At 32.8% G+C, this 16,577-nt stretch overlaps 1 protein-coding gene across 1 annotated transcript in view; it reads right to left on the bottom strand.

Annotated features, from left to right (window-relative positions):
• Positions 1–16,577, bottom strand: part of LOC145277020 (leucine-rich repeat serine/threonine-protein kinase 1-like) — a 611,216-nt gene that overhangs the window by 383,911 nt on the left and 210,728 nt on the right. The window contains exon 25 of the mRNA XM_080128624.1: positions 2,717–2,776. Coding sequence (XP_079984750.1) covers positions 2,717–2,776 — 60 coding nt within the window. The remainder of the gene's footprint in view (positions 1–2,716; positions 2,777–16,577) is intronic.

The raw sequence follows: 16,577 nt of genomic DNA, 5'->3' as shown, positions 1-16,577 counted from the left end.
AATAACAGTCTCGGGGTTTTACATCGGCAAATGGAGAAACATACCTGGTCTATCTTTGGTTGTGATTTAATGGATCCTAGCTTCAAATAAAGATTCATACAACTCAAAGTCTTGGTGGCATTTACAGCAACTTTATTCCAAATGTTTTCGCCATTAGAAAGCTGCCTCACTGGTCCTATATTCTTACTATCAACATTTTGCCTTATTCAGAACCATTAATGTTCATGACCGTCTTTCTTCCTCTAACACTACCAACTGTGCCTGCTGACTAACTCCCAACTCTAAAATCATTCTATTTTATTGATAAAAAAAACCCTGCTTTTTATCATACCATGTCTTAGGAATAATTACTTACATTACCATAGGTTTGATTTCAATTTTTCTTATTAAAACCTCCAAAAGATTAAGATTTTACTTGCTTTTAATATTTATGTTTAATTATATAAGAACTGATTAAGGTAATATTATTATGCCTAGATCGTATGTATCATATATTGTAGAATGGTATTGCAAATTTTAACTAGTAAAAGAATATGACATCAACTTATTTTTAATAAGAATATTTTAATTCTACCTGAAATTCAAATAAGGTTACGAAATTATACATTTAGAGCAGCTATCTCCATTTGGATAAAAATTAGGTTTTCTGAACGATATAAATGAAAAAAAAACAAAAAAAAACAGCAGAATTATTTCCCTTTGTACAAGTCTTGTCTGAAAAAAAAACAGCAGAATTATTTCCCTTTGTACAAGTCTTGTCTGATGAGGGGTTATCTCCCTTGGGTTTAGAATTTAAAGTAAACGCTTAAAATTATATCCTATGTTAATTTGAACTTCTTGTGTGTGGGGGGGGGGGGCTAGAAACATCATATTTTTTTGGTATTAATCCAAAACCTGGCCCATGGTTGTATAATATTTAGAGAGGAAGACCCCAAAAACCGTGCATATTCTCTCCTGACAATTAAATGGTAAGCTGCCGGAAAAGCAGCCAAAAAATGATGACACGATTAGCCAATCAGCAATCAGCTGTAAATAGAGAAGCTTCAATTTAAATCGATGCATTGCAATAAGTAAAAAATTTTGTTTCTAAATCCCCTCTCAAAAAAAAAATAAATAAATAAATAAATAAGATTATTTATTTGAAAAGTTTTATTTTAAACTCCCCACCTACAAAAACGTTTTATTTGAAACTCCCCACCTACAAAAAAAAAAAACGTTTTATTTGAAACGTCACACCCACAAAAAATGTTTTATTTTAAATTTTTCTACGAAAAAAAAAAAAAACACATTTTTCTAATACTTTCCTAGAAAAAAAAATATTGTTTTCAACATTTCGAAAAGAAAAAATATATTTTATTGAAACATTTCTTGCAAAAAAAAAAAAAAATACTCAAATATTTTCCATGAAAAAAGAAAACATTTGATTTTCCTTCATAGTTGTGTCCATGTTTTTTGCCTTGAAATACAAATTATTTCTTTGAAACATTTGTTGCAAAAAAAAAAAAAAATTAATAAACTTTTCTTGAAAGAAATAAAAAATTTCTTTCATATAATTAAACTTACCTTCTTGCATTAAAGTTTTATTTACAGTGTTTTGAATTTATTATCTGACTGTTCGCACCAGCTTTTTCCTGCAACGCTGAAACGACCTTGGATAAAATTCTGGATCAGTACTTTTTTTTTTTTTTTTTTTTTTTTCGTGATGTTTTTAAGAAATTAGGTTTCGTTTATAAGAAAAAAAATTGTTGAAAATCTGATTTAAAGCTAATTGTTGCGGTTTCTTAAATTGATGCCATTCTGAAATGTGTTTTTGATTTTCATCTTGAATTCACGTCAACTACTTATCATCATTAATGAAAAAAATGTTGCATTTTGACCTTTCATGCAAGATGCAGTGTTCTTGCAGTCAACAACTAATGCAGGGAATTTGTTCCATACTTCAGCAATTTGGAGCATGAAAAATTATTTCTGAAAATCACAAGTGCTGTTTTCCAACTTTATAGGCATGTCCATGTATATTAAACATATGGATAACAAATATTTGTTAATTAGATGCTTAATCATTTTGTTGGTACTTACTAAGCCAATTATTAGATATCGAAGCTTCAATGAAATCAAACTCGGGGAAGCAAAACATTCAGAGTATAGCAAGGATCTGACAGAATGATATTCACTTGGTTGCATATCTCTGAATGGTTTCCAAACAGTTAATATTTAGAGCAAGATATAAGGGTTCAAAACTTATAGTGCAATTTCTAAGTATGGTCATACAATTTTAAATAGATGGTTTAACAGTTGCAAGACATCCTCAGCTTTTTTCATAATTTTAGAAATGTGTTTTGTCCATTACTCTAACAATAATGCCTAGATTACATTCACAAAAAGAATTCTTGATGGAGTTTTTAATCATTACCATCTGAATTTGTGCTACATGTGTGTCCACCATCTTTAAATGGCTTACCAGAAACCAGCATTGTTGTTTGTAAATACTAAATATCAATAGTTATGGTACAACTTTTTTTTATCCTTGGCTAGAAAAACATTTCCTGAAACATGACACTAAATAGCATTGAGATGAACCCACAGACCCTTTCTTAGGCCACTGTCTGAAATTGGGGAAAAAGTTGGTTAAAGTCTCTCTCTGCTTGCATATGACGTCATAGTCATATGAAACATACAACATACAAAAATACAGAAAAAAATTTTAATAATTTACCGCTGTTTGCTGGTTGTTATCAGAGAGATTTTTGATTGCACACGGCACAACTGGCATATTCTGAAATGAAAATTTTTTTTTAAATTTAGAAAAAGAAAAATAACATTTTTTTTCAGCAAGATTACTTTGAGATAAAAAGTTGCCAAACTTTACAAAGAATGAAGATTTAGAACTTGAGAGAAAAAGAAACACAATAAAAAAATAGTGCAAACACAGAGTTACTCCCCCTTATTTTTATTTCTTTCAAATTAAAAAAGTGATAAAATGAAAATTAAGCTAATTTGGTGCTTCTTTACAATAATCCTACAATAAGTTGAAAAATAAAAAGCTATCCTAGTTTCGCTTTGAATCTTGATCCATTTCAATAGCAAAGAGGTTTTTCTTATTGTATCTAATTACATAAAGAAACCATTTGAATTTTGCTACTAGCTTACAACAAATGCTCATGAAGACTAAAAAAATCTACACACATTACATTAATAGTGACTACTACATTTTGTTTCTAGCATCGGGTAATTACATCAAAGATTTTTCTTTATTTTTGTATTTTTATATATTCTGGACAAGAATTAAGATACTTTTTCATGAAGTTTTGCAAAGCAAAATTGTGTTTTCTTTGTTTTTACTTTATTAATTCCATAAAGCAATTTTCTTTTTTATAGACTTTCTAATTATCCATGTGATGATGTTATTTTTCAAAAACAGAAGAAAAAAAATTAATGAAACTTTAAAATTTCTTTTAAACAAAAAAAAAAAAAAAAAAAGATAAAAGAGAATGTGGGTTTTGCTTATAAATGTGCGCGTGTGTGCGTGTGTGTATAAATGTTTATAGCTTTTTTTACTGCCTTCAAAAATGTTTTATGACATTAAGTTGTCTATTTCCAGAGTTCTTCACATTGCGTTTATATAATGATTATCTGTTACTTTTTTTTTTTTACTATTTCTATTTTTACTATTTTATGGTTTGCATCCTGGGCTTGACTTTCCAACATCTTAATAGATGTTGGAAAATCAAGCCCAGGATGCAAACCATAGTGCCGAGGATATCCAAGTGATTGGGTAAGATAAAACAACCCAGAATTTCCACTGACAAATATGATTGGAAGAATGCGGTTATGTTATACACAACATTTGTATTGCATTGTATAGCAAAAAGGATCGACTAAAATACCAGTAAAGGAAAAAAGACAATAGTGGAAGATGACATACATGTGTAATAAAATTTTGTTTCATTTATTTATTTTGTATACATAATAATTAATTTAATTGAGTTATATTTTATTGCATATATTCATTTATGTATTTCATTTACTTGTTTATTTTTTCTCCATTTTTTCAAAATGAGCATGTCCTAACTCAGCGAGTGTGTAAGACATAACCATTGGACTTTTAAATGACATGCAAACTGTCACGATGTAGGCCACAAAATGGTGCATATTCTCTCCTGACGATCCGAAATTATACTGGAATGAATTACCCCACAAGAAAAAAAGACAAACTTTATTATATGTAAATCTAAAGAGAGAGGTAGGCTCCGAAATGGCGTGTATTCTCTCCTGATTACCAGACATTATTTGGAGACCGGAATGAAATACCCCACAAGTTAAAACATCCAATAAACTTGACTATATACATGTCTGCAAAGTAAACTTTTTTTTCCAAACAACAATATCTTCTGTTGGTTTCAGTAGCGAATATTATTCTGTTATTCTTGTAGTTATTTTGTTTTTCCGATAAGTAAATTAAGTATTTTTAAGTATGCAGTTCAGATAATAAGCCCTCAGTTCAGCGAGGCGGGCCAATATACAAAAATCCATCAAGAGAGAGGTCCCGAAATGGTGTATATTCTCTCCTATACATTATCTGTATACTGGAATGATTACCTCACAAGAAAAAAAAACAAAAACGATGAACTTTATTATATATAAATCTACAAGGGTCGGTAGACTCCAAAATGGTGCGTATTCTCTCCTGATTACCTGACAATATTTGGAGACCGGAATGAAATCCACAAGTTAAAACATCCGATAAACTTGATTATATAAATGTCTGCAAGGTAAGTGGTTTTTTCCAATATTTTCTGTTGGTCACACGCTTCATTGCGACAAATATTATTTTATTATTCTTAGAGATTTTATTCTTTGTAAAAAAATATGAGTTTTCAAATTACAGCTTTATTCATTTTTTATTATAAAAAGTTCTTTAGAGTTTTTATGTATTCAAAATTGAACCAAGAAAATTAAGTTAGATAACTTATATTTAGCATTTTCTAATTACCGCCCTTGCATTTTATATTTTATCTATAGAAAATATTTAATTTTTGAATGTTTCTCAAATTAAAAAGGGAAATTAAAATAAAATTTTAAATAATTTATTATAAAATATATGATAGTGTGATTTTAGATAATCAATAAATGTTTTCATAATAAATTTTATATGCTTTCATTTGTTTTTATACTTAGTAATTAGGTGACTAATTTTTTTAATTTTCTTTTTCTTTTTTGAGCGAGTGAAGATGAGAAATATATAGGTCATTAAAAATTCAATGACAATATATATATATATATATATATATATATATACAAGCAAACAGTTAATAAAACATATTAAAAAACACTTTGAAATGAGTTAAAAACATATTTAATCTGAAAAGGAAACACTAGATAAGCGGAGTTTCGAAGAAATACTTTCCTTCTCATCGGAGGGTAGGAATTAGCAAAATGAGGGATCGGATTTTGCATGCAAAAGTATTTGATGAAACAACAAGTAAGTCAATATATATATATATATGTATAATATATATATATATATATATATATATATATATAGATAGATACATACACACACACACATACATACATACACACGCTTACTAAATGTTTTTTTTTTTTTTTTCTCAGATATTGATATAAAACTCCTACTTTTTCCTATTTAAAAATTATTAAAACAAACTATTCAATATGCTCAGTCATGGATATTCAGGCGATTTCATCAAAGTTAACTAATTTCCATATTTTTTTTGACAAATAAGCGTTAATTATTCATTTTTTATGGTTTATTATTAGACTAGCGGGGGTACCCGGCGTTGCCCAAGTGTTTGTTTCCGGGACGGGGGGGGGGGTTTAAAAAATGTTATGGTAGGTAAGTAGGAAGGATCAAACCCAGAGTCATGAGTAAAAGTAGGAAAATAAAGTGTGAAAAAAAAAAAACATCTGCAACGTTAACAGTTCGGCCACCAAGAAAAGTCCATTCCAGTTGTTTAGGAAAAAAAAAAAAAAAAAAAACGACTACGGTAGGTCGGCGCGAACGTGAAAATATAATGTGAATTGTCCAGCACGCTAACCACTACGCCACAGAGCACTGCAGCTTAGTTTAGTGATTTTAAATAACTTCACATGAAAGAACTACGAAGCCAAACCGGTGTTCTCTTCTCAACTGTTCCTTGTGAACGATCCCCAAACGGTGTTAAGTGGTGGCAGGGGGAGGAGGAATTTATTAGAGAGAAAATATTTTACCACTTCCATTGATCTTAATCGATTTTGGCCGTGACTTCTCAGCAGAAAAAGTATAGAAATCTAACATTATCGAGGAATTTGAGAAATAATAAGCCTATAACACACCTCAGATATTGTTCTGCCGTTTGTGCATATTATATTTGCATGAAATATCTTGATTTTTAATCCTATTAAGGTCAAAATCCGACGGGAAAAAATGAGTTCATTTTATTTATATAGAGACTAGCGAGAGGTACCCGGCGTTGCCTGGGCGTTTTTCGGGGTATCTGAAAAAACACCCGAAAATGTGAAAAAAAAAACAGGTGCCCGTGAAAAAAAAACGAACCCTTCACGATGCGCAGTTGGAAAATAGTAAAGTGTTAAAAAAAAACAGGTGCGCGTTTTTGATTGACGTGACAGCGATAGGTATTCAGCAGTTAGCATTTTGTGCGGGACAGTTTTGAATGAGGTGAATAAATCGGTTTGTTTGTTTTTAAAAACTCGCTCTCTGTTTATTAGGAGGAGCAAAATGAAAGCTACAGTCTGATATGACGAAGTCGACATTGAACAAACATTAGCTCTTTTGAGACAACGGCTTTCGGCCTGTGATTAGAGTCGAGTTTCGCTTTTTTTTATACCGAAAACCGAATGTAACGCGTGCCGATGTGGGAAATGTCGAATAATTAACGTTTTAAAGTCAATAAAATTAAATAAACAGGCGAGCTCCGTGGGTAACTCTGAGATATTACAATTTATAGATGATATAAAAAGTTTTAAGTTGTGAACCGAGCAAGCGCTTCTCTGAAAGAAGCCTTTTGTGGACATCGAGGAAAAGCGTACATACATACATACATTTTCGCTTTTATATATATAGATGATTTCATTTCAGTATTATGCTAAATTCTATTCATACATAGTTTCTACATTCTGCATAATTGCATAGAATTAAAAATGAATACGTTCTAGCACATGGAAATATCTCTTTTTCTATCTACTATCATATAAAAGGAACATTATGTGTGTGTGCATGTGTGTGCATTTGTGTCTGTGCATCTGTGGGGGGGGGGCTTCATTCCCTTATGGACTCGAAAACGGCTGAGCCGATTTTTATGAAATTTTATACAAATGTACTTTATGTATCTGGCAGTGTTCTTAGATAGATTTAGTATTGGAATGTCTTCGGTAAGTATCAATACTCAAAATAATCTGATGAAAGAAGGAACTGACGATTTTGATCAAAGTTAACACCTTACACAGCCTTACATTACAAGTGCATTTGAGAAGTTTTATCACTACACAAGCCAAGATCAGACATATAAAAATCAATAGTAGGTTCTTTGATATGACAGGGGTGCACTCAAAATGACTGTTTCTATTTAGTATGATACTTTACTTATGTTTGTATTTTAAACTTTAATTCAAACCATTATATAAAAATGATTTTATAAAATCTATGGTAGGTTGTTTCCAGTACAATGTAGATTACAATGTATCATGGACTAAGCCACTGTAAGGAGGGATGTGAAGTTTCCTCCTAGTGCACTCTAGTAGATCCCCAACTTGACCGGGCAATCAGTCAATCAATCTGATTAAAAAATGGCCGATTTCACCAATTTTAATGATAATAAAAAATATTGGAAGTGTGAAACAGTCGTTGATCCTCATTCAATCCCAGGCAACGTCAGGTCTCTCTGTTAGTATATAATAGTAATTGATTACTTGATACATCTAACACATCAAGTAGCATTTTTATTCAGCCTTAAATAGAAATTAAACTGAAAATCATACCAGTTACCATGTGTTATTGCGGTCAGGTATCATTGAAAATTAACTAACACATCAGGATACAATAAATGAATTAGAATTCAAAATGCAATGCATACCATTTATTTGATAGTGAGGTATCAAATTATCGATGATAAATGTTGGTGTATATTAACTGACAGGCAGGGTATACACAGACATGACAAAAAAGAATAGACACTAAGATAAATATTTTTCGTAAGATTAATATATGCTTATTTATATTTACAGATAAGAATAGTGCTGAAATAACTTGGAGTATCTTATTAAAATTGCATCTAACAACATTAAATCATGCCACAGACTAAAAGGAGCATCAGACTTACCAGAATTTCTGCAAGGACGAATTATGGGTCAATATAAAGGTGGTCTTAGTCAATGCAAAATAGCAGGAAATCTTTGAATCCCTCTTTCTACTGTTAATAGAGTGATTGTACAATTCACAAGAAAAGACAAAGAGTGCGTAAAATCTCATCCAGGTCACCACAGGTTCTCTGAAAGAATCTTGCATCTTGTGAAAAGAAATGTTGAAAAGAATCCTCAGTGCAAAGCTCCTGACATAGTAACACAAGCTGGTATCAGTCCCAGAACAGCAGTCAGATGTCTCCACAAGCTCGTCTACTATGGGAGAACTATGAGAAGTAAATCTCTTCTTTATCTTATATCAAGCACAGAAAGATGTGTTCATGAGATGGTGGAGAGACTTATGACCTTTTGGACCAATGTCATTTTCTCTGATGAGTCACAATTTGCATTATTTCCTGTCAATAGAAGGGTATGGATGTGGAGGCTCCCTAAGCAAAAGTTTGACTTAAAAAAACTGCAGTCAACCTTGAAACATGGGGGGGGGATGGGTCTCGGTTATGGTATGGGATGCAATTTGGAGTGATAGTCGCTCAGACCTGGTGGAGTGCAAAGGAAACATCAATTGCTTGCACGGCAACTGACAAGGCTAATCTGCTTGCCAGTCGGTTTGCCTCAAACTCCACACTGGACCCGGTACACCACTCCCTCCCTGACTTTCCTTTGCGAACAGACGCCACACTAGATGATTTGAAAATCACCCCTTCCCAGGTATATGCTATTATAAAAAACCTAGACACCTCAAAAGCATGTGGACCAGATCTCATCCCGGCTGTGCTATTAAAAAAATGCTCTGCCGAGGTTGCTCCAGTTCTCTCCAAACTTTACAATAAATGTCTTAACGAATCTTGCTTTCCCGACTGCTGGAAAACCGCTTCTGTGGTACCAGTCTTCTCCTACTTTTCGCCAAAATATTTGAGTCCTTAGTTAATCAAGCCCTAGTCCAGCACGTAACAGCTGCTAAACTCCTGACTGACAAACAATATGGATTCAGGCAAGCCCGTTCAACAACAGATATCTTAACTGTAGTTTCTGAACGTATATACTGTTCTTTGGACAAAACAGGGGAGGGTAGAGCGGTAGCCCTTGATATATCTAAGGCTTTTGATAGGGTATTGCACGATGGTCTTCTAAGGAAAATTAGATCATATGGAATCATTGGAAGGATTCATAATGTAATTAAATCCTTCTTAAGAGAAAAATCCAAGTTGTCCTCTATGGTCGTACATCTAAACAATATGATATAAATGTGGGAGTTCCTCAGAGGTCTATCCTTGGACCTCTATTATTCCTGATATTCATAAATGACCTCCCTGATAAAATTGTTTCGGAGATGGGTATATTTGCCAATGACACCACTCTCTATAACAGATATGAAGGGAAAACAAATGAACACATATCCAAGGAAATGGCAGAAACACTAGAGCATGACCTCCAATTTGTAGTGGAATGGGGACAAAAATGGATGGTCACATTCAATGCTGCTAAGACTAAGCTTGTTTCCTTCAACAACTACAAGAAACCTTCTCTATCACTAATAGCAATGGCCAAGAACACATTGCCTGAAAGTACTTCTTTTAAACTCTTCGGCCTAACGTTTACAGGGAATATGAACTGGAATAGATACATTGAGAGCATTGCCAAGGCTGCTGCAAGGAAGGTTGGCTCCCTCTACCATGCTAGAAAACTACTTACGCCTGAAAGTATCCTGTACCTCTATAAGGCCACCATTCACCCATGTATGGAGTATTGTTGTCATATCTGGGCTGGTGCATCTGCTGCTTGTCTCTCACTCCTGGACAGGGTTCAAAAGAGAGTCGCCAACCTGATAGGTCCTGAACTGTCATCTAGGCTTCAGCCTGTGTCCCATCGACGAGATATTGCATCCCTCTGCCTGTTCTACAAATACTTTAATGGTGAATGCTCTGACGAACTGCAAACACTTATACCTCCTCGACGTAACTACCCCCGACAAACCCGACAAGCAACTAAGTCTCATCCCTTTACAGTAGAGATCCCTAGGTGCAAGAAAGCCTTTTACTCCAATAGTTTCTTCCCCAGAACTGCAGGTCTTTGGAACTCCTTTCCAGAATTCTGCTTTCCCAACTGTACTGATATGCAGAAGTTCAAGTGTAATGTGAACAAACATCTTTCTATTCATCTCCATTCATAATGCCCTGCAAATTAAGTCTCTGATAGTAGCCCCCTGCTTCAAAGTAGCACTGTGCCTTGTTTGGGGTGAAAATTGAATTAAAAAAAAAAAATTCTGCTAAATATGTTTCAAAATTACATCAAAGACTCCTACCAATATTCTCAAGTGGTAAAATGAACCAAGTTAACTCCCTATTTATGGAAGACGGATTTCCTTGTCACTCTGCTAGAGCGACACAACATTGGCTTAGCCAAAATAGGATTAATAAACTTATATGGCCAAATCAGTCCCCGGATATGAACCCAATTGCAAACCTTTGGAGCATATTAGACCGGAACATTCACAAAAACAAAAGGAAGTCATCTTCTAAGCCTAAACTTTTATTGCGTCAGAAATGGCAAGAAATTTCTCAAGACGATATTTGTCAACTGAAGGGTCCTAGCATTAAAAACAGCAAAGAGCATGTGAACCAAATATTAGTTATTAAATTTGTGATCATTTATTTTTGATTTTGTTTTATAAATTATATGTTTATTGAAATAAACTGTTTCTATAGGTGTCTATCCTTTTCTGTCGTGTCTGCATATATAACTTTTACAATGAATAACATTTTGCTTGAGCTGAACTGAAACGATGATGTGGACAAATCAAAATGTTATTTTGAGGGGATAACAAATACTTAACTTCAAACGACGAGAGGAGACAATGTTCCATTAATGGAGAGTTAGACAAATGTTCTTTGGTGAAGAAGAAAAGGAGTGTATATAATAGACAGAGTCTGTAAACATTTAAGAGTTCGATAAACATGTAAGATGACAGTAACAATTAGGATGAATTCACATACTCATTTCTTTGAAAGATGACACCACACAAAGTCAATGTTCATATAAAATTTATTCACACCCTGTCAATATTTCAGAGATTACAACACCGACTTCACATTTTTATCTCGACTTCACCAGCTTCCACGATGCTTTCTTCCTGACTTTTCAACTAACTTCAACTCTTTCTTTCTACTAACGTCCATGTATATATTAAACTATTTCTTTATGATTACATCACTTGCATGTCCCTAAAGAATCCTATCAGGTGACATCTGTATCACATATCTTGGTATTATTATTGTTAACGCACATTCCTTTTTCTGAAAACATTTGTTTTAATTTAACTAAAATTCCTTTTTGTTATTGTTTATATAATCTAATCAAGTTAAATTCCTGAAATGTCATTAAACCATATTTGCCCTTGAATTGAATTTTTCTCTCTAAAACAAATCTAATTCAATCTACATAATAATAATAATAATAATCTCAGGTAATTTGTCGGTGCCCCAGAAGTGCTAATACGCAACACAATTTAAATTTACAAAATTTTTATTTATAATATTCAAGAGTAAAAGCCTATTTCAGTAAAACCCAATATCTTTGCAAAATTACCTTTGCAAAAAAAATTTGAAGGGTGTGATTTTACAATTTTAAAAATGTCGTAGCAGTAATTTGATAATTTGGAAAAAAAATCAGTTTCAATTGATGTATTTAATAAAAGCAGAATTTCCTCCCATAAATTTTGTATCATCTTAGAGAATTAGAAAATAAAACAAAACTTCATCTGAAATTGTTGGATTCATAACATTAGAGTGAAATAACATTTTTTTTTTTTTTTATTGGAATCCTTTGAGATGAGTGATTTGAATATTTATTTATTTGCGGACTGTTATCCTCATCTTCATGGTTGTTGTTTCACAACGTTTCGGCCAACTATTCCTCTGGCCTTCGTCAGGTGGTTAACTGCAATGCGATAAGAATGCTGAGTCTCTTAACTGTATCCTCAGTAATCATTGTCTTCCATAGTTGTTATCTTCTCACCATGTTTTGGCCAACTAATCCTCTGACTTGCTTTGGGTAGGACTGAAACCACTATCTTCAGACAATGCTCACCTAAAACTGTAGAGACTCAACGCCTCTATTCACTGTGACAGTACTTACTGGAAGACAGTAATTAGTGAAAATACAGTTATGAGACTCAGCATTCCTATCCTGTCACAGTTAATCTACTGATGAAGGCCAGAGGAATAGTTGGCCGAAACGTCATGAAACAACTATGAATATAAGAATAACAGTCTGCAAATAGATAAATAAATATTACATTAGTAACTTTTCTAATAAAACAGAAATATTTAGTTGTCAAATGTCAACTGAGGTAAATTTGTCCTCAGAGCTCTGAAAAGTTAGCTTAAAAAATTTTGAATTAACAAAACATTTAATAAAATAAAAATGATGAATAAGTACTTTTACTATATAATACATGTAGAATGCTATAATTTCATATTTGATTTATTCCAATTATAGCTGTCTATGGTTTAGCAGATACATTGCTAAAGTAATAATCACTTCTAAAAGAAAGTGTTCTGGAGGTTGAAGGTGACACAATTTCAGATGACAAAGCTCTCTCTGATTCTCTCTCTTCTGATCTTGAGCGCATGGTTCAGTGGGGGAAAACGTGGCTGGTTACCTTTAATGCATCTAAAACCAAACTCCTATCTTTACATCATCAACGCTCTGATCCCCATCTGGAATCAATTGAAATGGATGGCTCTCGTCTAGGAGAAGCCCCATGTTTTGACAAGCTTATGGGCTTGACCTTCACTCCTGATCTGAAATGGAACACGTACATCAAGTCTGTTGCCAAGGTTGCTGGAAAGATGGTGGAATCCTTCTACCACTCCAGAATATATCTCACTACTGATGCAATTCTCTATCTATATAAAAGCCAAGTATGTCCAAGGATGGAATACTGCTGCCATATCTGGGCAGAAGCTGCTAAAAACAGCCTATTCTGCCTTGACAGAGTACAAAATAGACTTTGTGGCTTAGTGGGGGATGCTCTTTTCTCTTCCCTGCAGCCTCTCTCTCACAGAAGAGACGTTGCAAGCCTATCTTTGTTTTATCGTTATTTCCATGGCAGGTGTTCGTCTGAACTCCAATCTTTCATCCCCCCTCGCCAATCTTTTACGAAAAACACTCGTCTAGCTGAATCCACTGTCAAAAACTTTCCCCACTCTTTATTTATGCCTAAATCAAAATGTAGATTCCATGAACAAAGCTTCTTTCTTAGAACTGCACGCCTGTGGAACTCTGTTCCGTCTACCTGCTTCCCACCTGACTACAACCTGGATGTCTTCAAGTCCAACGTAAACAAACCGCCCCCTTAAGTAAGGCACTATCAAACCTCCAATATTAATGATCACTACAATACTATCTCATTGATTACTGTACACGCAATAACCCGTATCCCTGAGTGGCCTTCGTAACCCCATGTAAAAAAAAAAAAAAAAAAGAATTCCTGATGAACCGCCCCCTTAAGTAGACACTTTATTAAATCTTCACACTAACGTACTGTACTTACAATAACCCTTATCCCTGAGTGGCTTCCGGGCCTTGATAAGTGGTGACCACCTTGCAAAAAAAAAAAAAAAAAAGATACTAATAATACAATTACAAATAACTTGAGATTTCTACCTGGTTATGGCTGACGAAAAGAGAGCAAGCTGACTCAGTGGGTTAAGTAAAGCATTCCATTTAAAATTTCATACTTATTCCAGAGTGGACAGAAATATTCTCAAGTTCGACATGTGAAGGTCAGAAATTGCATGGGACTAAACCTTATGAGAATATTTGAATAATTCAAATTTTAAATCTTTATCGAAAAAAGTCAGAGACATTGTTTCATTTTAAAAGGATGCACTTATTTGCATTGACACATCTAATAGTATATCGAAAGGTTCTCCTGGGAGACAGCTACTATACAATGGAATGTGTAAATATATTTGCTGGACAATCTGTAAGAAGTCGAATATCAAATGCAGCAGTAAGTCGTGGGAACATGTTTACCAGAAACAACAGTTGGAAATAAGTCATACACCATCCACTATGAGAATCCAATTCCGACAGTTACATAACTAGAAAATGGAGCTATTAAACCTGACAGAGTGATATGGGACAAAAAGGAGAAAGAAGCAACCTTAGTAGAAGTTAGTGTCCTCAATGATGGCAGGTTAAACAGAGCTGATATGGAAAAGATAACAAAATACCAAGGTCTTATGTACGACATGAAAAGAAACTGGAATCTTAGGAAGATCTCTATAATTCCAGTAATTATAGGAGCAACCGGACTCATGAAAAAGAATTCCAAAACCACCTGGTAAATATACCAGGTGAACCAAGTGCAACAGAGATTCAAACAATTATACTTAAACAGATGGTTAGACTCTTAAAAAGATCTCCTGATAAATGTCTGGCATCCAGTCAGCTTGAACAAAATAAGAAAATATTCAAAGAACATGAAATGCCATATTAGTGCATATGGAAATGAGAATCAGTCTCTTTGTATTTTAATGTTACTTATTTTTTTTATGTATCAACTACGCGGTCTAAAATATTATGAATGATCCTCCTTAATTTCCTTTTTTATTTTGTGTAAATCAGTCTCATCTTATCCATTATTCCCCACCCCCGTTTTTGCTACAAACACCTGCATTATTCCTTTTGTATTTTATGAAAGATTCAATGTATATTATAAGAGATAGTGTCTATGTATTATACTTCTACTAGTGATGAACGGATTCCAAATTATTCCCCCAATTCTGATACAATTACTGATTCTGTTCTAAATTCCTGATTTTTATACAAATACGAATTGCCATTGTTTTAACATTTCTAAATATTTAATTAGATTTTTTTTATGTTCCAATTACCCCCTCCCGTATGATATCTGCACATATTTATACAAACTTGGTAAGAACCTATATTACACGAGTAGATCTTTGTAAATAATATCATTCTCAAATGTTTCCATTTTAAATTATTAGAAATTGTGAAACAATTAAAGATTCTTTCTTTTAAATCAACATCGATTTGAATAAGTTAGTTGACAAAATTTTAATACTGGAACAGTCAGTAACTAGTATGCAAAAAAGACAGTATAGTTAACAAAGTTTCCCATTTTAATAATGTTACTATTTAGAAAACTAGTCTTAATATGTGGAGGGTAGGATGAGACTTTTTTTAAACTCTTCTGTGAATTGCCTCTATCTGTTCATATAATTTATACTAATTATAAATATTTGAAAATACTTAAAAGCTCTACATTTGACATCTCAACAGACTGTTAACCAAGAGAGATATTTACATCTCCAAGAAGAAAAGAAAAATATGATTAATAAAAAGAGATCACTTGAAAAAAATCAGGATGAAAACTTACTTCATATCTTTAAAGGTAAATAACCATCTCTCTTTTAAAAAAAAATAAACAAAACTTGTATCTTTTTGGTTTTCTTAAAAAAAATTTAATATTCATTCAAAACGATATTAAAAGAAAAGTGCCACCCTATGTATCTAAATATTTGGTTTGTTATTAGAGTTATTCGTTTTATTGTTATATATATATATATATATATATATATATATATATATATATATATATATATAAGATAATAATGGATTTTGATAAAATATCACCAGTAAAATAACACTGATAAAATTGTCACAATTAAAAGAAAAACAGAATGAAGAAAAATTCAGCAAAGGAAAATTAGGATTGTTCAAGAGAGACAGGCTGAGGGTAGTGGGTTAATACACACACACACATATATATATATATCATTCAAACCCTTCCATGTTTGATTATATGGTTAAGTGACAGTTTTAATCATTAAGAACTGCTTTAAAGCTTCACTGCTCACTCATTTTTTAACCAAATTTCAAACAATTATTACAGTTTATAGATCACCTTCTCAGCTATATTGTGAAAAAGATTTTCAATTTTTGTTCAGTAAAACAAAAGTTATGATGAATTTTCTGGTGTTCAAAATCGTAAAAATTTGTAAGGAGGTGAACGACGCTTTTTATGACTGGTTTTCATAACAACCACGTTGCTTCAGTGACTACTGTTGCTACTAATTCACTGCTGTCATGGAAAGAGAAGTAACAAGTGAAACAGAAAGAATGAAAGCATAAAAGGAGAGATAATTGGGGGATTTTAATGAAAGCAG

The sequence above is a fragment of the Euprymna scolopes genome, chromosome 5, assembly GCF_053919585.1.
Source record: "Euprymna scolopes isolate OS-2025 chromosome 5, ASM5391958v1, whole genome shotgun sequence".
Taxonomy (NCBI): Eukaryota; Metazoa; Mollusca; class Cephalopoda; order Sepiida; family Sepiolidae; genus Euprymna; species Euprymna scolopes.
The sequence above is the reverse complement of the archived record's forward strand: the minus strand, read 5'-3'. Positions and strand labels throughout refer to the sequence as shown.